Source organism: Camelus ferus, chromosome 25 (genome assembly GCF_009834535.1).
Source record: "Camelus ferus isolate YT-003-E chromosome 25, BCGSAC_Cfer_1.0, whole genome shotgun sequence".
NCBI lineage: Eukaryota > Metazoa > Chordata > Mammalia > Artiodactyla > Camelidae > Camelus > Camelus ferus.
This window is the reverse complement of record NC_045720.1, coordinates 24,812,332-24,832,264: the sequence shown is the minus strand read 5'-3', so window position 1 is coordinate 24,832,264 and position 19,933 is coordinate 24,812,332. Positions and strand designations below refer to the sequence as shown.

Sequence of the window (19,933 nt, the reverse complement as noted above, 5' to 3'; positions counted from 1 at the left end):
AGCTCTCCAGGCAGATATATTGTTACCTCCACTTTATAGATGAGGAAACTGAGACCCGGGAAGATTAAATAATTTGTCCCAGGCTACTGTCAGAGTCCAGACTTGAACTCAGGCAGTGCAGCTCTAAAACCCCCACTCTTAACACTATGATATATAGTGCAATTTATAGCTAAACTAGTTAGTATCCTGGAAGTAGTTAAAAACATAGACAAATTTTTAAAATCTGCTGCTTTTTAAGGACCATTTTTGGGGGTAGAGTTGTTAAAGTATTGCTTTATCCCCTAAATGTATCTCTCTCTAAAGAAAAGAAAATCTCCACAAAAAATAATTTTGAATTTTTTTAATGCACAAAAAGAACATCCCAGAAACAGAACAGGTAGTGTCTTATTAACGATGAAGCACTATATAAAGAAGCCCCCCTTCCCACTTAGTAAATAGGAATATAGTGTAAATAGACATGAAAGGAGGTGAACACTTTAGGATTAAATGCAAACCCTAAAGTTGTATACAACATTCATATATGGCTTATTGTCTCATAGCAATATTATTTTCATAATGATGTATATGACATACTTATTGGTAAGATGCTTTTGACTCAAAAGTTAAACAAAAAATGCAGAAGAGGTAGTTTAGCCAATGCAAGATGAGAAAAAAGGCCTTACCTTGCTTTGGTTTTTTTGCCTCAAAAATCTACAACCATTTCTTTTTGTTCTAATTTTCTTCTGGATCAGCTAGGAAGAGAATGATGCTTTTGCAAGAAGCCAATTTAGAATACTCTAAGAACAGATTCCCCCACGTAGACAATGATGTTTTTGAAACAACTGCTCTAGAGGTCACCTGGGAAGTCTCCAGAGTGTTCCTCTTGTGGTCTGGATATGAAATAAATTCTGGCTCAAAGGAGACCTGTTGAGATCTGACCAGCAGTTGTAGGAATTCAGCATTTTCTCCTCAAATGCTAAATACACATGGTTTCATTGGATGGTAACTTCTACATTGACCCAAGAATCTTGGTAGGTGCTCTATCATTCCAAGTCAGGAACTGCTCTGAAATTAAAAAGTGTGCAAAATTCTCTAGCTGGCCTGTGAAACTACATGATGAGTCCTACAAGTGACTGCATGTAATTCCCCATGTTTTCAGTTGTGTTTCATAAAATTCATCACATCTTAGACTCAAAGAGAGTTTTTGGCTTCTGACTGTCAGATGCCTCATGCTTCAGCTGTGGTGAGGAGTGTGGAAAGTCTACTGAGATTCAAATTCTTTGACACGGGTCACTGGATGCTATGTACAGACTAGGTTATCCTATCCTTACAATGAGAAATAAGCCCACAAAGAAAAAGAAAAGTTTCAAGGGACAACAAAACATTCATCAATTTGCAAAACTAGAAGTCATTTACCAGACAATGGTTAGGAACCACTAGAAACGAAGTGACATAATATTATTCAGGGAGGAATTGTTACACAGAAGAAAGCATAAATATACAGTAAATAAGAGGTTTCTATGTTGCCCCAGCAGAATATGTACACATCCGAGCTGCTGTGAAACTGAGCGGGAATTCCGGTAGCAGAGCCCCAGCTACACGCAATTTCAGGGCACACCAGTTGGAAGGTAGCCGGTGCTGAGAACAACATGCGGTAACACTAAGCAGATATCCTGGTACACTTAGCCTTGAAAATGCACAACAGGAGAAAGAAAGGTCACAAGTGAAATAGCACTTTGCCTGCCGAGCATCATCATTCCCATAAATATGCACAAGTCTGTTCTGGCGGGGGGAGGGGGGTCTGGTCTGCAGCCTCACATCTCCCGCCTCTCCATGGTGCCAGGGACGGCTCCCTTGGTGCCACACAGCCAGCTGAGTCACCGGTTGCACACTCATTCCTGCTTCCACTGCTGCAGGTCACAAGCGCCAGCCTTCACAGTCTCCAGATGCAAATCAAAGCATAAATAACACAGGGACCACATTCGTGGCTCCTCCTTTCACAATGTTACTGGGAACAGGTACCGGTCAGAGCAGCACAAATGCCACATACCAGTGTCCAGGAGTGGAGAGTAGATTTGTGCACTTTTGCAAAACCACCACCCTCCTGCCAAAAAAAAAAAAAAAAAAAATCCACCCCTGTGTCTTTTATTTTACTGGTGAGCTCTGTCCGTACCTAGGAAGACGCTGTGCTGCTCCTGGGCTCTTTCTATCAGCTTCCTCTTCTTCTTCTTGTTCTTCTTCTCCTTTGCCTTTGGCGTTCTCCTCCCTACAACGAGAGGAAGAGAAAGAAATGAAGACATGTCAGAAAAGCCTGTTTCTCTAAGAAAGAAAACACAAAACATTAAGAGTTTTGCACAAAGCCCATCTGGAAAACATCACCTATGGAAAACGCAGCCTCAAAGAGAAAATTGTTCACATTAATTTTGACAGAATAATAATAATTTACAAAATTGGATATGCTGTCTAAAACAGAGACTGATCTTCCTGTTACAGGGAACTGGCATATTTAAAAACCTCCCAGTGGCCTGATCAGTCTTGCAAATATCATTCTGCCACAAAAATTCCATTTATCCCCTCCTACTTTTAACAATGCTACTCTTTACTAGACAGCTTTACCTCTTTCTCCTGCTCCACATGTCAGTGGGTCAAAAGAAAATAAGCATCTATCTACAGTAAATAGACCAGAAGTTTCAAACTCCCCTCTCCCTGCCCCACGGGAGAAAAAAATGTCTAGCTTTTAAGATTGTTCCCTCAGTGTTCTCCAAAGGCCAATATAGGAAATGACATATGTGGAGTATTTATTTTCTATAAAAATTCATGAGGATGCCACTTATTATGTGGCTTATGGCTCCCTAGACAAATCTCTTAGGCAAGTTGTTCTGATTAATTAATTAATTAAGCAAGAAAAATTCTTGTTTGTTTCAGAAGAACTGGGGCGGGGAGGGGGTCTGTCTTACTACAAGAAAGTCACACTCTGTTATCTTATTTCCCCTTTGCTGTTGCCACCAGGAAGCCTGAATCACGAGCTTAATAGATGAGGTTTTCCTCCCTTAGGAGTTTCTGGATGAAGTTTTCCCTTTGCCTCTGCTGTACTGTACTTCTTACATCGTGGAGTTACGGTTTACTGTCTCTATAAGGTCTCAACATTTCTGTGCAAGTGTGTGTGCAGAAGACTATGAGAAAAATGAATAAGGAATATAGGCATTTGCTTCTAGGTCCTTGACCTTCTTTGGGTTCTAGCCACATAGGAATCATGGGACTTTTTAGAACAGAAAAGAGCTTTAAAGTTCATCTGCATTTAGAGTTTGGTACTCTCCACCTTTCAGACAGGAAGGTTCTTCCTCTCAGACCACAACGAATCCTCCTGTCAGCTACTCCTCCTCCTCTACCTGCCACTCCCTCCGATTTTATCACATAGTTCTACAAAGCTTAAGTTTCTCTTCCTATGCGGTATAGCTATTAGACAGTACAGTGGTGATCAGTACCACAAATAGAACATTCCATTCTAATTCACACTCCCCATCCTTCTCAGACATAAGAAGCTCCCTATCCCAGAGATCCCTCGTTGCAGGGACATAGCTGGTCAGCTTTTCAATTCAGACAGTGGAGAAAGTGTATCTTCTGATATAAGAAACAGCCCAGAGCTTAGGGAGATGGATAACGTGCCCCAGGAAACCAGAAAGTCATACGAGATTATAAGAGGCCATGAGATTTCTAAGTAAAGGAGGTAGTTTTCATTTCTGCTCTTTCTGATCAGAAAAGGTCTGCTTTGTTTGAGGATGGAGAATGGTTTCACTTGTAAGACTCTAGCATGTGGTTGGCACCTCGTCAATATTCAATCAGTAAAACTTTGCTTAATAAAACTTTTTATCACAAGAAACAAGATAAAGAATAACTTATTTTTAATAGGACACTACAGTCAAATAATAAGAATATAAGCATGCCCTCATATTAAAGTATGAAGGTCCTTGAAGTTAACTTCTGGTTCTCATTAAATTCTGGCAATGTTATCATGGCATTTTGCCATCTGTAAGCGTAGTTAATTCTACCCAATGAAACTTTAGTCCAAGCCATCATTAATCAAAGAAACTGTAAAGTTATGATTTAGTAACACTGTTTCTAATGATGAGACACACCTAATGAGGGCAGAGAAATGAAATACTTAATTTAAAATAGCATATTTAAAAATAAACTTCAATTATAAAGTTTTAGGAAGAAGGTTCTTAGTTCTATATTTTCTCTTAAAAAAAAAACCCAGCAAAATATCCTTAGTTTAAAAAAAGCATTGCTGACTACAATGTAAAAATTCATTTAATCAGTTTATGCTTCACTTAAAGGCTGAAGTTTCTTTTAGAAGCAAATCAAAGTTAAGTGAATGAAAAAATACAAACATTCCTAGATTTTAAGATGTGTTCTATTAAGATAAAAATATACTGACTATATGTTATTTAAAGCTTTTCATTCACCATTTCAATTCTTTATGTAAATTATGTAGTTGAAAGCTCAATGTGAACTACTTTGACTAACAGCAAATCTGTGCTAAAGGACTGCAAACCCATTTTAAGAGAAGGTTAATTTCATGCCATTTACCTCATATATTATTCTGATGTCACTGTCAATATTAAGTGGTCTTTGTCATAGCTGATAGAACATTGTGTGATAGGGAAGTTTTCAATACTTGCATAAAGCAGTTCATATTGTGGCAAAAAAATTCAGAAATGCTTTTGAAAACTGATTTTATGATTATTCAAGTGGCAATAAGTTATGTGGTACTAGTTCCAACTAGAGATGTTTTGGGAGACCTAATTACAACCCTGAAGTTTTTCCTCAGAAGCCTCTTTTAAATGACATCTCTGCTGTCGATTCATTGCTTGGTTTTGTTTTTGGTCAGCCCCATTTCTCATGTAGGATATATTGCAAATACCAAAGAATTAAGATGGTTAGCCAAGATTGTACAATGGATAGTCCTAAATTAACTGAAAATATTTTGTGGTCCATAGTAGGTTGTTTTGACTTTAAGCCAATTCAAAGTAATAAAAGAATACTGAAACACAACCTAACATAGGGGAGGGAAAGGGTCTTGCACATACTTTTTCCTCAACTCTACTAAGATTTTCAAATATAAGGAATTGGTAAGATTAAAGCTAACAAAAATATATATCCCTGTTCTTATCTATATATTTGAAAAAAAGATTGGACATACAAGTGTGTTAATTTGTTTCCACTTACCTTCTTCACATCTGTGGATACTAGATTAGACTCGGAGAATGACTTTTGTACTTTCAGATTGTTTCACATTATGAAGCACACTCACTCTGAGCATTTAAAGGCAAATATGATGCCAGTCACCCATAGAATAATTCAACTCATGGATTTAACTTTCTCATTTTTTAGTTCGCAAGAGAAGACATGGAAAATAAACTGCCCAAGAGAGCCAGAAAAATTATGAATTTTATTAGGAGGTTGTCAGCCTTCACGTATGTCCAACTCTAATGAAATACTCTGTGTATCTCTGTCCTGAGTGCTGTAAGAATGCAGTGGCCTTAAATCGCTACTGGGAGAATCTCTTCAAGATCAGGCAGATCTGATCTCATCTACAGAGCAAATCTTAACAGCACTGTTATGTAAATGCAAGAAGATGACTGGCCCAGATATTACAGTTTTTTAGGAAAGTGGTGTGGTTTAATAGAGGAAGGTCCCCTCTGAGAGGAAGGAAACCTGGTAGGTAGGTGGTCTTGTAACTGAGAAGTCTGGTAACACATTATGGTTGTGCCTTTCAGCTTCTATATTAATAGAATGAAGATGCTACAATCATCTTTCTCTAGAAAGTTTTGAGACATCATGTGAGAAAGTTGTGTTCCTAGTATGAAAAGAAAATGTGTAAAATATCACTAGTGAGACAAGATTATCATCAAAATGAACAAAGTTAGAAAGATGCTATCAAAGCCACACTCTAACCAGCATAATGACACTGACTTGCACACATGTGGAAATAGTCCAACAGGATAACCTATCAACTCTTCTACCGAGAAAGGTGAACAGTCCCTTATGGAAATACTCGTAACATCTCGCTGTAGATTACTGCTATTAGAGTCAGAAATAGATTATTTTGAACCAACATATCAGGCCGACTCACAAATTACATGAAGCTGCAAAAATACTGACTCCACTGCCAATCAGACATGAATTTCATTCTTTCATAAGCTCCCCAGTTCAAGGAAGGTCTTCAAATGATTTTTCCTCTTACTAGACTAGAGTCTTCTCATCTCTGAACGACAGTTCTTGTGCATTCCTCATTCAGGCACAAAGGCTGTCTACGGTTTGCATTATGATTACCAAGTGTTTTGAGAAAGACTTCCTAATGGTGAATACAATGAAAGATAATTGGAGAGTAAACTCAGTAGCTGTGACTATGAAAAAAGATAAAAATTTCTCTCTCTACACACCCCAGGAAGGTAAGCCACACCTTGACAAATGTAATTAACTATAATTACCATCGTTATAACCACAACTGTGAGGGCAAGGCTAATCACCTGAAACGAGTCCTAATTTTTACTAAATTTTATTGATAAGTTTGTGATGCTGACTTGAAATCCCGGCTTCACTGTATTTATGAAATTCACCATGGGAACTGGGGAATCACCTTCAATCATCCTTCAAAGCAGCTAAAACGGAAGGACAAGAAATCTGTAACTACTAACCCCATGAATCTTGTCACATTTCAGAGGAGGCACTGAAGGCAGAACATAGAAAGTTTGCTTCCACATCTAAAGTCACAACAACTGAGATGTAAACAATAAATTGTAATTGGGCTATTTCTTTTTTTCATATGGGCAACTTCAGTTTGCCCAAGAGTGAGTAGCAACCAATATTTATTTATTTTGAGAGTGAGTGGGAATTCTCTGGGAAAATGCCAGCTGATTCGTAAAATATTTTAAAAGCTCATAGAAAATAGACAAAAGTCCAAAATACAATTCATAAAGGAAATAAAAATAGCTAATAAATATATTTAAAGGTACAAATCTAATTAAAACCACCAGCTAAAATGAGTTGCCACTGCACAGATTTTTAAAAGTGAAAATACCTACGAGCCAGGGGAGACAGGCATCAGGGTGCATCACGAGAATATAGGACTGATCCAGCCTTTCTGGAAAGCCATCTGGCACGGTGTACAAGAGCATTAAACATATTCCTAATTTTTGACTCAGACCTAGGAATCTATCTGAGGAAAATAACCTAAAATTGGATAGACATTTATGCATAGAGATGTTTATTATATATAATTCTGGAAAAACTGTAAATTACCTAAATATCCCAGAATTTTTCATGGCCTCTTTTTATGATTACTGAAACAATAATGTTTGTTTTCAGCTATGAATGGAAGTACTTTGTATTTTAAAGCCATGACAATTAAATTTATTCCTGAGAGTACTACTGTTACATTTCCCTAAAACTAACCATAAATGGATCTAAGAAAAACCTGTAATTCAAAAGCATTCCTAACTCTGGTAGAATCTGGTAAGCAGGTTCTTTATTGGGGGGTGGGGTGGGGGGTGTCAATCGTAATTGTATCTATGATATGAAAGCTTAAGAACTACTAACCTAAATATTTTAGACATTAAGAATGGATGTTGGTTCACAAAGCTTTTATCTAGAAAGGAGTCCACGTAGACAAATGTGATGAGCATGGCTGGGGTCTACCACAGTATATTCTACATGGCCCAAGATAAGTCATCCCACTGTCCATAATGGTTCAGAACAACATATTGATGGTTATTTATTTACATTGGTTGGAGAGTGAGAGGGGAGAGTGAGCTAGAATGAGTAAAGCAAATGAATCCATTTAGCTCCTTTTACTGATAGTATAAAGTTCCTTAATTGGCATTTTAAGTAACATCTATCTGGTTTTTCAGAAATGCACTCTTTCCTCTAAAACATTTCACACATAGATAGTTGTCTTTTTAAAGGACTGGTAAATTGTTCAATAGTTGTTTGATGACTGATCAAATTTTCTTTGAGAAAAAAAATCTAGTGACAAAACAATAAATGTTAAAAGTGTTGAAAAATAATAGGCCACCGACTAAGGAAATTTTACTGGACATGTTGAATTTCAAGTCATAAGTTGAAAAATTTCCAAGGGGTCACTTAGCCATTTCATCTTTATAAAAAAAAAAAAAAGAGCATGTGCATTTAAAAATATGCACAGAATCTTACCAGTTATCTTGTTCATCTCATGGGGCTATTAGTGGAGAGTGACAACCACCCAAAATAAAAAATAGCTGACAAAATGGGCTTCTCTAACCATACAAACATGAAAATCATTCAGAATTCAGAATACCTACTACCAATGCAGATTTATACTCATTTGTAAGCGCTAATTCAGTAAGCCAGTTCTGACTGTGTGCTGCAGTTCTTTCATCTGTAAAAGTTTGTCATATGTATTGTTGTAAAAAGAAGACTACACAATGGCTTCCTTTGTCTCTAAGACCTCTCAACTCTTCTCATAAGGCATTTCAGTAGGTGTGAGGTCTGTTGCCTATTTTGTTCAAAGGAATTTCCATTTAGTTTAAAAAATCTTGTTTCATGTTCAAATTGATAAAGATGGAAGAGAAAAGCTAATCCCAAAGATGACTTGAACCTGTATGAATTAAGTATATCACCACCTAAGGCTTCCTGCACATGGTATTTCAAAGTTTCCTCATTGTATAGCTCCTAAGAAAATGATTGTTCTTTGGATGTAAAACACAACTTCTGTTCCCGAATCCCTACCAACTCATTTGAAGTAATAAAGACTACAGGAAAATAATCTGAATATCTGGGTTTGTTCCATACAATATTGGTTACTCCAGTCGATTTGTTTAAGTTCTTAGAAATCTGGTACCTCAAACAAAAATCAGTTTAAAGATGAGATTCTATGGAGTTTAAGATAGCTGAGAACAAACAGAAGTGGCTTTAAAAATGTCTAAAGTTCTTGTCATAACTACTTTAGGCTCACAGTAAAGGAAAAGGGTCACAGGGTAGTGAAGACTAAAATAATCCTGCCCAAAATTTTGTTTGTGTGAGAAAATATATAACTCCACCACAAGGGGGCAATAATTCACTTTTACTGTAAGAGTATCTGGTTTAAAAAAATATACAGGGGAGGGAGCTTTTAGGCTTAAATACTTTCTTTTAACCCCAATTGGAGGGCTTTTTTTTTTTTCCCCCTAGCCAAAGGTAAAGCTCTGTAAGTGGCCTAAAGAATAAGTACCAAGATCTAAACGCAGCACAAGGAAAACTGTCATTACATTTCCATTAAAAAAGACGTTTGAAGATAAAGTGGGCTAATAAGAAAAGAAAAGAAAAGAAAAGAAAAGAAAAGAAAAGAAAAGAAAAGAAAAGAAAAGAAAAGAAAAGATGAATCACCAAACAGTGACTTAGAAGGGGGAAAGCACTATTCACAAACCCAGGTTCCCATTTTCTTATGAGGAAGTTAACAAACTACTTGTGAAGAACAGGTCCTTTTTCCTTAGGTCTCTTATCTGTAGGAATAGAGCTGTAAAACTAAAAATGATCTTCATTTTCTTCTGGCCCAGGGAGTGCACATAGATTTAACATGAAGAACAGAAGCTGATCATTAGGTGGAGATTCCTGACAAAGGCTTCTGATCACTTGGGCTTCCCAGCCTCACAGTCAATGCTCCACGTTGGGGAGGGTGGAAAGAGAGTGCATATATCAGACATTACTGCCTTCTGCTCTAGTCCAGCTCTGCTAAATGCTTTAGATATGAAGCAAGCCGGGCACAGGAAAACCAGTGACCTATCCAAGTTCCTACAGCTAATTAGCAGCAGAACCAGATTTCAATATTTCTCATATAATTTTACAGCTTTGAAAGTCCCTGGATAAGGACACTGTGATAGAGTTATTTTTCAAGAAAGACAGAAAAGCATTAGAAGACAACTAATGTTACTCTGATAGAGTTCTGTGAGAAAAGTCAGTGGCCTCCCATGATGGGAAAACCCTTTATGAGCTAAGTGAGGCATATATGACAATTTATCTGCAACTTAGACTTTCTGTAGATTTCCACTGCATTGATTCATTGCTTATTGTTTTTCTTACTTTTTAATCAAGACGCAAGCTATAAAGTTTCTTGGTAGGGCAAGCGGATTGGTGGACATCCCTGCTAGGGACCGTGCACTGTAAGTGCATCTGGGGTACGTGGCCTCAGACACATTCTGATGTAACTGATTATCATAAAAAAAATTTAAGTACTCAAACTGTTCTGCCAGAACATTGTGCAGTTATGTATCCTAAATTTGCTCAAAATAAATAAAATTTGCAGAAAACTATCAGGCTTGTTTGGCACTCTTAAAGTCAGTTAGAAAAACATCAGGTTCGCAGAGAAAATGATACTACTGATTTCATTTGATTAGGAGCAATGGGATAACCAGAGAAGAATTTCACGTTGCTCCAAAGCTGACTTCATACTATAACAAAGGGTACCTTTTAAGATAATTCCATTTGAAAAAGATGATTTAATCCCTTCTTCTTGGTCTTCAATCAATAACCATTAACTGAATGAAAAACAAAAAGAAGTCCCAGAAATGATATTTAGGACTGTCATCATATGGCAAACGTTTATTTAATTTGGCTTCAACACAATTTCTCTGAAACTTGAGGACACACCTACAAGTGATGAGAAAGTAAGTAATGGTTTCGCATGGGGGCTGTGTCAGGACGTGGGCTCAGTCCAGCCCACGGCTCACCTAGGTGGCAGAACTTACATGGAGACAGTCAACCCAGGATGGCATGAGGGGATTCATGTTCCATGAGTCACATGCCAGGTCACATGAGGGGATGCAGATTCCATCCTCCATCAGTGCACCCCTCCTTTGTGCCCTTGCAGCACTCTGAGACTCCCTTCTTAAAAAACGTACCACCTTTTGTTGCCATTTTATATGTGCTTGGATTTCATGGCTTCTAGTTTGCGGATAAATTACAAATAGCTACAATTTAATTCTATTATGTGCCACCGAGTCCTGCTTAGAGTCTTGCTAAAAATCAAGTTACAGACATTCACTCAAATTTATCTCAACTAATAAGGGGGAGTTAGAACAAACATGTATGAGCTACATCTGAATACTGAATGTGCTCAGGGACCGAACCATAGGGGCTCTGTCATCTGGCATCAAGTGAACTCTCCTGCTCTTCCTGGGCTCCACACGGCTTCTGCCCTCAACTCTAGCTGAGACATGGTCTATGACTGTAACCCCATGAATAAACTCCATTACCTTTCAGCTTACCTCCCTCTTATAACAGCCTCCATCTCTCCTGCCTTAATTGCATAGTCCCAAGAGAAGAATTCAGTGTGCCTTGCTCCCTCCCATGAGTTAAACCACAGAGTCATGGATGCCTGGCCAGCCTATGGCTGGGTCACCCCCAGGTCTAGCCTGGAGGGGTGGGGGAATAACGTGGCACTAGGCTGGGCAGGCATCTGGGGTACATGGCTAAGAACGTGAGTCTGAGGGTCAGATAGTCATAGATTCAAAGCAGAGTTCTGCCTCTTAGAAGTCAGTAACTTTGGATCAATTACCTTTCCTAAGGCTTAGTTTTCTCATTTCTAAATTGATTGATAATATCAATGGTACCCACCCGGCCTTTCTTTAATAGGTAAAGAAAATGTGTAAAGTTTCAGATACTACCGTTGGCACATACATGCTCAATAAATTGTAGCACCAGACGAGGTGCCTCGTGTGTATTATTTCTAATCCCTACAACAGCCCGCAAGGTAAGCATTATTTTCACTTTGCCGATGAGGAAATAGGTTTAGAGAAGTAAATAGCTCAAAATCACATAGTTCGGCAGTGATTCAAACCAACATCTGGCAGATTCTAAAACCTGTACTCTTTCCACTATACTCTTTGGATCCCTTGTGCCCAGCAAAACGTCTTTGATCTCATAATCATTTAAATGGCTGCTGAACAAACAAATTAATCAGTCAATTCAAGGCTGAGGAAAAGCATCAATCTCCCCACACAGTCCCCCAGCAAGTGCGTCAGGGTTCCTTCTCTTGGGCCACATTAACTCCGCCATGAGTCTGCCTACAACCTGTATTTCTCATATTAATTATTTTCTGGGGTTAAGGCCTTCAAAACCTCAGTTTCCTGGAGTCAAGCAACACATTTAGCATTTTCAACTTAGTACCAATAGTGTGCCCATGGTCAAACTCAAGGGAAGATGACACTGAAAGTTTTTTTTTTTTTTTTTTTTTTTCAGCTGAGGGTTGAAAGAAGTTTAGATCTGTGGTTCCAAAAGCTAGTTCATGGGCCAGAGATAGTAAAAGGCTCCCTGGCCACACACTGACTCCTGAATCAAACCTTCGGGAGGGAAAGTCCAGAATTCTTTTCAAGCTTCAAGACATGATTCAGTGCCAAGTTAAGATTACATGCAATCCTAGAGCATAAAGCTGTGCTGGAAAGGGTGCGAGCAGGAGAGAGAAAGAACTTGGGAAGAGGGTAAAGAAGGAATTGCTGGGTGAGAGTGTTTCAAAATAAATGGCATCCTCCTTCCCAGCTGAGGGGAGTAGCTTCCGAGTTGTGAAATAAAGCAAACCTCTGTGCCTGGATTCCCTTCCCTAGGTCATTTGGGGTGATGCCTGAAGAAAGCAGCAGAGACCAAGTGCAGACCCAGGAAAGGGCCCCTTATCTTTTTGTCCTAAGCTCAGGTGTCACAAGTCACTCATGTTACAGCAGCTTCATTTCTCCTGTGGTTCAAGTCCAGAAACTTGTTTTACTCTACAGAACCTCACAATTCACTCAATTAACATGTTCTGTTTTGAAAGACAATCTGCTTGGTTTGCAGAAATTCTAAAGAGTTGGACAAAAAAAAAATTGTAGTTGAAAAAAATTAAAACTATTATCAAATTTGGAGCTTGCTTCTGCCTCATTAGGACACAGATTTGGCACTTCCAAAATTGGAAAAACAAGAAAAGTACCCTTCAGACCAGGTGACACAAATACGAGAGGTATTAAAATGGTACTGATTGTATCATTTTAATAAGAAAGAAGGAAGCCTATTACAAGTCTTTTTGCTTTCAGAAAAGTGCTAACTATGAGTTTCTTCCATGTCATTAAATCATCATCATCATCATCACTGTCATCGTCATCATGCTGGTGTTAGCCATGTGCCAGGCACTAAGTGTTTTACATATGTTAACTCATTTTATGCTAAAAATGAAATACTCTCTTTGGTCCCACTTTACAAAAAACCTGAAGATCAGAGAGGTAAGGTGACCTAAGAACATAGCCTGTTAAGTGGTAGAGTTTGGACTTGAACTCAATCTGGTCCCAAAGCTGACCCTCTTATCCATTATGCTATACTTTCTCGCATCGCCTTTGTGGTATAAAAAATGTGATCTCCTTAGGGGGAGGAGAGGAAGGAGGAGTCAGTGTTACCCTCTGCCCTTCAATCATAAACTCCCACAAGCCCTATAAACAGGTCATTCAGTTAAATGCTTGAACCATTCATTCATAAAGGGAGTCTGGGACCATCATTGGTTTGTTATAAGACCAAGATGATCAAGGGCATATTTTCTTTGTTGTTCTTGCAGGACAAGGAAAATAAACAAATGTTTGCCAAAATAAATCGTTTCTATCTATAAGTAAAGAGCACTCAAATGTTTTGGTCATGGTAGAATCTTGGTCAACTACCCAAGTAGCAGCAGTGAATTTCAATTAGGGGGAAAATATATTACAAGGAATTCTAAATAATATGTTCAACACACTTAATGATTATTAGAGTCATCACATTTTTAAGGTTTCAAAAAGTCTGCAACCTTGCTGGGTTATCTGGACTCCTATCATCTTTGTCTGTGATTACCAGATATTAAAAGAGCCAGTTAATACTTATTTTTTCCACAGACGTCCTACTGTTGAATAAAGTGAGTTTATTTCCCCTCAACTGAAAATGGTATTTCACTCTCCAGGAAAAGTACATAGACTGTTAAACATATAATATAAACTGAAATCAAAGGAAACTGCATGCACATGCGCACGTGCGCACACACACACACACAATACGTTATCTGTAGTATTTCCCAAGCATTGCTTATGGGGCTATATCACTGTTCTAATCTGGTTTATTTAGCTTAGGTGTTAAAGAAAAATATGAGAAACGAAAAGTTTACACATAACAAAAACTTTAGAACATAATGAAAGTGATTTCAAATAAATAATCACCAAATCAGATATCCAAGACAAGACGTGCTTTCCAAACTACTCCATTCGAAACTGTGCTTTCAGTAAAGAGATCACCTGGAGTGTGATAAGAAAAACTATATAAAAGAGTATCAGCGAGCTATTACAGTGTTATAAACTACATATTTCTTACAGTCTTAGCGGGGCAGGTTGAAGGGTCTGTGCTGAAATTTGACCTAAAAGCATCCACATAAAAATGGTTATTTTAAAAAGGACTACAGAGGATGCTTTGCCAAGAAATGAAAAAGATGTCCATGCTCACAGGATATGTGAAAACTACTGTTTCTACCTTTCACTATGTCATTTATCAAAAATAGATAAAATTATAGCTACAAAGCTTCAATACAACCAATAACTCCTTTAACTATTAGGGAAGTTAGAGACCAAGTTACTGAGAACAGATGTGAAAAGTTTTTCTGCTTGACCATTTTTTTCAAAAATTAGGTAACCATTTTTCTGACAGTAGCTTAGAACTCAGAAGACAAGGAATCAATTAAGAAATTTCTGGAAATTGCTTCCACTCAGTTTGATTCTAATACAAAACAAACACAAAAAACTGTGGGTGATAAATATTAAAGAAAATTAATACTTATACTCTGATACTTTTTAGAGGTAATAAATATATTTTTTAACTGCCTTAATGTATTTCCAAGTCTTCTTACAGAAAAACTTCAATTCCACCAAAATAATGCCACCTAAATATTTTGTTAAAAGCTAAACTGAGAGTTTGGGATTGGCTGATACAAACTACTATGTACAGAATAGATAAACAATAAAGTCCTACTGTATAGAACAGGGAACTATATCCAACGGCTTGTAGTAACCTGTAATCAAAAAGTGTATGTGTGTGTATATTGTATATATAACTGAATCCCTAGTGCTGTACACCAGAAATTAATACTGTAAATCAATTCTACCTCAGTAAGCATTTTTAAAAAGAAAGAAAAATCCTTATCTGATAATTCCAACAACAAAAAAAGCTAAATTGATTCTAACATAAATCAAGTCTTTCTTCAAAAAACATCTGCAGATATATTTTAATGACTATCTATTTCTGGGTCACAGACAGTTTCAGTAGCAATGAAGTAGGCTACTCTAAAATTACTGGGGATAATTTCTCTGAGGGGTGTGTGTGTGTGTGTATTCATAAATGCATGTATTTCCAAAGTATATCCCCCTTCATAGACTACATCTGGGCATACTGGTTGAGAAGACAGTTTACTTTCATGTAAAAGTATGTGTGTTCATCTTAAAGCATAAAATTATATATTTTTTATAATTGTGACCAACAAATTACAAGTTTCTTTAAAAACAAGATGAAAAAATTCTAGGGGATTAAACATTGTAAACTCAAGAAGAGTTGCAAAATTCCTATGGTAAAAGTTTATGGCTTGGAGTCATCACTAATCAATGCTATTTTTCTGGCTCTGACAAAGAACATTCTGCACTGAACAGCAAAGTTCCCTTAAGGGTCCAGTTTTTATGCCATAAAATACAAGAAAATGATTCCTATTAACAAAGGGCAGAGCATGATTTAAGATCTCTCTTCCAGTTCCTGCATTTATAAAGTATGGAAACAACCAAAAAATCTGGATGAGAGGAAGTTGTGTGGTGAGAGGGAAGAAGGGAGGAGGAAGGAAAAAAAAAAAAAGAGGCAAAGAGAAATGAGTCATTATCATGGCTACTGCTCAACTCAACTACCAGTTGGTCTGAGGGATCATTTTATAAATATTCCCTCATTTAGAAATCCATCACTGATGCCACCCAAATGACAAGGAAACACTTTATTCACAATAGGATATGGTTTTTGAAGTCTTACTATAACACTACTTGTTAGAGCTTAGGAGCTGATATAAAGGTTCCTTTGTCACACATCCTCTCCTAAGGATTTCCATTCTAGAAACACCAATGAGACTAAATCATAAAGAGGTTCTAAACACATGATCCTTTATAAAGGGAAGTCTGCTAGGGGGATGTTACCAAAACAAAATGGCAGCATTTGGATAGCATGCCATTTCATTCTAAGCATTAAAGTTCAGGTAAAAAGGCAGTATGGTGACTACAGTTAATAAACTGGAAATTTGCTAAGAGTAGATTTCAGGAGCTCTCATCACACACACAAATCAGCAGCTATGTGAGAAGACATGTTCATTGGCTAGACAGTAGCAGTCATTTCATTATGTATGTGTATATCAAACCATGTTGTACACATTAAATATATACAATTTTTATTTAATAACTAAAAGAAAAGAAAGTGGTCATATAATTTGTTCATTCAGATGTCACTGGTGACCTTAAAGACAGCTCAGTAATGCTGAAGAGCAGAAATTAGACTGGCAGGAGTCAGTCAGAGGCCACAGAGTGGAGGCTCCAGTAAGAGACCACTGTTAAAGGGAGAGACAGAAGGATGGGGCCAGCAAGGGGCTCTTTAAGGTGGGGAAACCTGAGGTTATTGAAGCGCTGAGGAAGAGAACCCAATAGCAAGTGGGAGATGGTTTCTACTGAGGCTAACTTGTGTCTGGCCACATCACATTATCAAAGGGATAAAGAAAAAAGCCAGGAAAAGGGATTCTCCCAAGGCAAAAATATATTAGCTACTTATCTGGTAAGACTAGATTCAAGCAATCTAAACTACTTAATTCCTGTGTAACTCACTCTGTATCTGGAGTATATGGAAATCCAGAAGCCACAGACATGTTTAATAATCTTCCTTGATTCCTAATTCCTTTCTCATACTGTCATTCCTAGATCTCTTTACAAGAGAAAGCCAAAAAACTAATGCTCTTTCCAGCAGGAAAAAATTGAATAAATGTATTCTCTGTGCCAAACTGTGATAATAAAAAGTAAATAAATAAAGTTAAAAGAAAAGTGATATTTGAGCATAAATCCTTTTCCAAATTCATTCCATGTAACTCCACAAATTGCACATTACACAAGTTGAGTACCCTGATGAAATGCTGTGGCTTTTCCACTGAGTGAGAAGTATTCCCTAACGCCAGCAAAATTTTATTTTATAGGTAGAAGTTAGGTCAGTTCCCATTAAGGGTTATCTGAATGCATAACATCATGCAGGTAAAGCATTCCTTCCCCAAGTGCTACTCCATGGGAATTTTATATACTATCAACTGCAACTGGTATACACCCATATGTGTGTACATTCAAAATTAAGTGCAGTGAGTTAAAATATGAAGTAGATGGGAAAATAATGAAATATATATGCATAGTTTAAATTGTAAAGTAATGCAACTCTTCTGAAAGCAGCTTTTCCCGTGTTTCCCTCTAGGAATTTTATGGCTTCAGGTCTTACATTTCAGTCATCAATCCATTTTGAGTTAATTTTTGGTGATGTAAGAAGGGCCCAAATTAATTCCTTCACATGTGGATATTTAGTTTTCCTAAAGCCATTTCTTGAAGAAACTATCCTTTCCCCACTGAGCATTCAGGCTTCCTTGTCAAATATTAGTTGACCATATATGTGTGGATTTATGCCAGGGCTCTCCATTCTGTTCCTTTGATCTACATGTCTGCTTCTATGCCAATACCATACTGTTTTGATTACTATAGCTTTGTAATATAGTTGAAATCAGGAAGTGTGATGCCTCCAGCTTTGTTCTTTTCCAAGATTGCTTTGGCTATTTGGAGTTTTCTGTGGTTTCATATGAAATTTAGGATTGTTTTTTCTATTTCTGTGAAAAATGCCATTGGAATTTTGATAGAGATAGCATTGAATCTATAGATGACTTTGGAGAATATGAACATTTTAACAATATTAACTCTTCTGATCCCTGAGTATGGGATATCTTTTCTTTTATTTGTGTCTTCTTCAATTTCTTTCATTAGTATCTTATAGTTTTTGGATTATACTTTCATGGTTAAATTTATTCTTTTTTTTTTTTTTTTTTAACTGTTTTTGATGCCTATTATAAATGACATTGTTTTACTTACTTCTTTTCTCAATAGGTCATTGGTAGTGTACAGAAATGCAACAGATTTTTGTATGTTGATTTTGTATCCTGAAACTTTACTAAGTTCGTTTATAAGGTGTAACAGTTTTTTGGTGGAGTTTTAAATTTTTTCTATAAACAAGACCATGACATCAGCAAACAGAGGCAGTTTTACTTCTTCCTTTCCAATTTGGATGCCTTTTCTTTCTTTTCCTTGTTTGATTGCTCTGGCTAAGACTTCCAGTAGTATGTTGAGTAGGAGTGGTGAGAACAGGCACTCTCTCAACACTGCACAGTCTTGGTTGAATGCTGCAGAGGAAGGATGGCTTCAGAGGCTGCAAGGTCTGGTAGGGCCTCAATGGTGACTCCCAGTTCAGAGGCTAGGGACCCAGGCAGGCAGCAGTAGTGGCTCTCGGCTGCAGGAAGCCAGCTGCAGGTACCTGGGTGGTGGCAGGGGCCAGATACAAACGCACATGTGGTGGGAGCCAGGGCAAGCAGCCAGGGCTAAGGCCACCTGCAGGTGCACTGGCAGCTGCGAGGGTCCTGGCTGACAGTGCGCACTGCCGTGGCTGCTGGATCTGGTCACTGGTCAGTGGAGGCTGGTGTCAGGAGTCAGGCCCGAGCATGTGGTACGTAGCTGGAGGGGCGAGCTGCCGGTGAGCTCCGTGGTACAGACCAGTGAGAGGAGCCAGGGCCAGATCCAGATCCCCCAGCAGCTGTGAGGGCCCTGGCTGTCAGCATACACTCCTGTGGCTGCATGGTCTCTCCACAGTTGTGCCCACAGCAGTGGAGGCCAGTGACAAAGGTCGGGCTAGAGGCCTGCAGGTGTGCGGCCAGGGACAGGAGACAGGGCCGGGTCCAGACTGCAAGCAGCTGCAGAGGCCTTGGCTGTCAGCACTGCTCCCATGGCTCTAAGACCTTGCCAGGGTTGCACACATGGCAATGGCAGCTGATGCCAGGTGTCAGACAAGCAGTGAGCAGTTCATGGCGGGAGGGGCTGGGGCTGGTTGGAAGGGTGTCTGGACTGGTGTCCAGCACTCACGCAGCCAGAGGGTCCAGGCTTTTGCTGGGGATGGAGGGCAGGAGCATGGAGGGACACAGGTGGCTGGTGTCAGCAAATATGAATACCTGGGGGTGAGAGCCCGGTGAAATCTGTGTGGCTGTGCTGGCCCTTGGTTTCTTCAGGAGCGAAAGCTGCTGTTTCCCTCTGCAGGGCAGGTCACTGGGAACCGTGGCTTCTTCCACTGTGTATCAGATATGGTAGCCCCGGCTCTTCCTCCTCATTCCCACTCATCTTTATACGTCTCAGCTTCCCTGGTCTCTCGTGGGGGTGACTGGAAGGGGTCCTGCATGTTGTCCCCTAAAGCTGGGGCAACCGGTCACTCCTCCCTCTCTTCCTTTCCCTGTGAGGGGAGCTCTTTCCAGCGGGGGAGTTTCCCTGGGTGCCGACAACGCAGTCTTGGGGGGCAGGATGATGAAGGGAAAATGAAGTGTTCTTTTTCTGTGTGGTTATTCTCAGGGTTTTTGTTCCACTGGGTTGCTGAAGTTTCTCATGTGGATTCTAGAGCTCGCCCAGAGCTATTTTTGTTTGTGGGTAGCTATCTATTATTGCTTTTTGTGGAAAGATGTAGGCTGGGGTCTCCCACTCTGCCATCTTGGTCAAGTCACTGATAATTGTCTACTTTATTAACTGAGTGGTAGGGTACAGGGAGGACTTTACCACTGTTCTTTAAACTGTGCATATAAATCATATATACTTTTTAGTAGGTGTGGTAT

At 38.7% G+C, this 19,933-nt stretch overlaps 1 protein-coding gene across 2 annotated transcripts in view; it reads right to left on the bottom strand.

Annotated features, from left to right (window-relative positions):
• Positions 1-357: 357 nt before the first annotated feature.
• RSPO2 (R-spondin 2) overlaps positions 358-19,933 on the bottom strand; it is a 187,597-nt gene continuing 168,021 nt past the window's right edge. For both annotated transcript variants that reach the window (XM_032467780.1, XM_006189078.3), the window contains one exon: positions 358-2,245. In XM_032467780.1, coding sequence (XP_032323671.1) covers positions 2,130-2,245 — 116 coding nt within the window. In that variant the 3' untranslated portion in view covers positions 358-2,129. The remainder of the gene's footprint in view (positions 2,246-19,933) is intronic.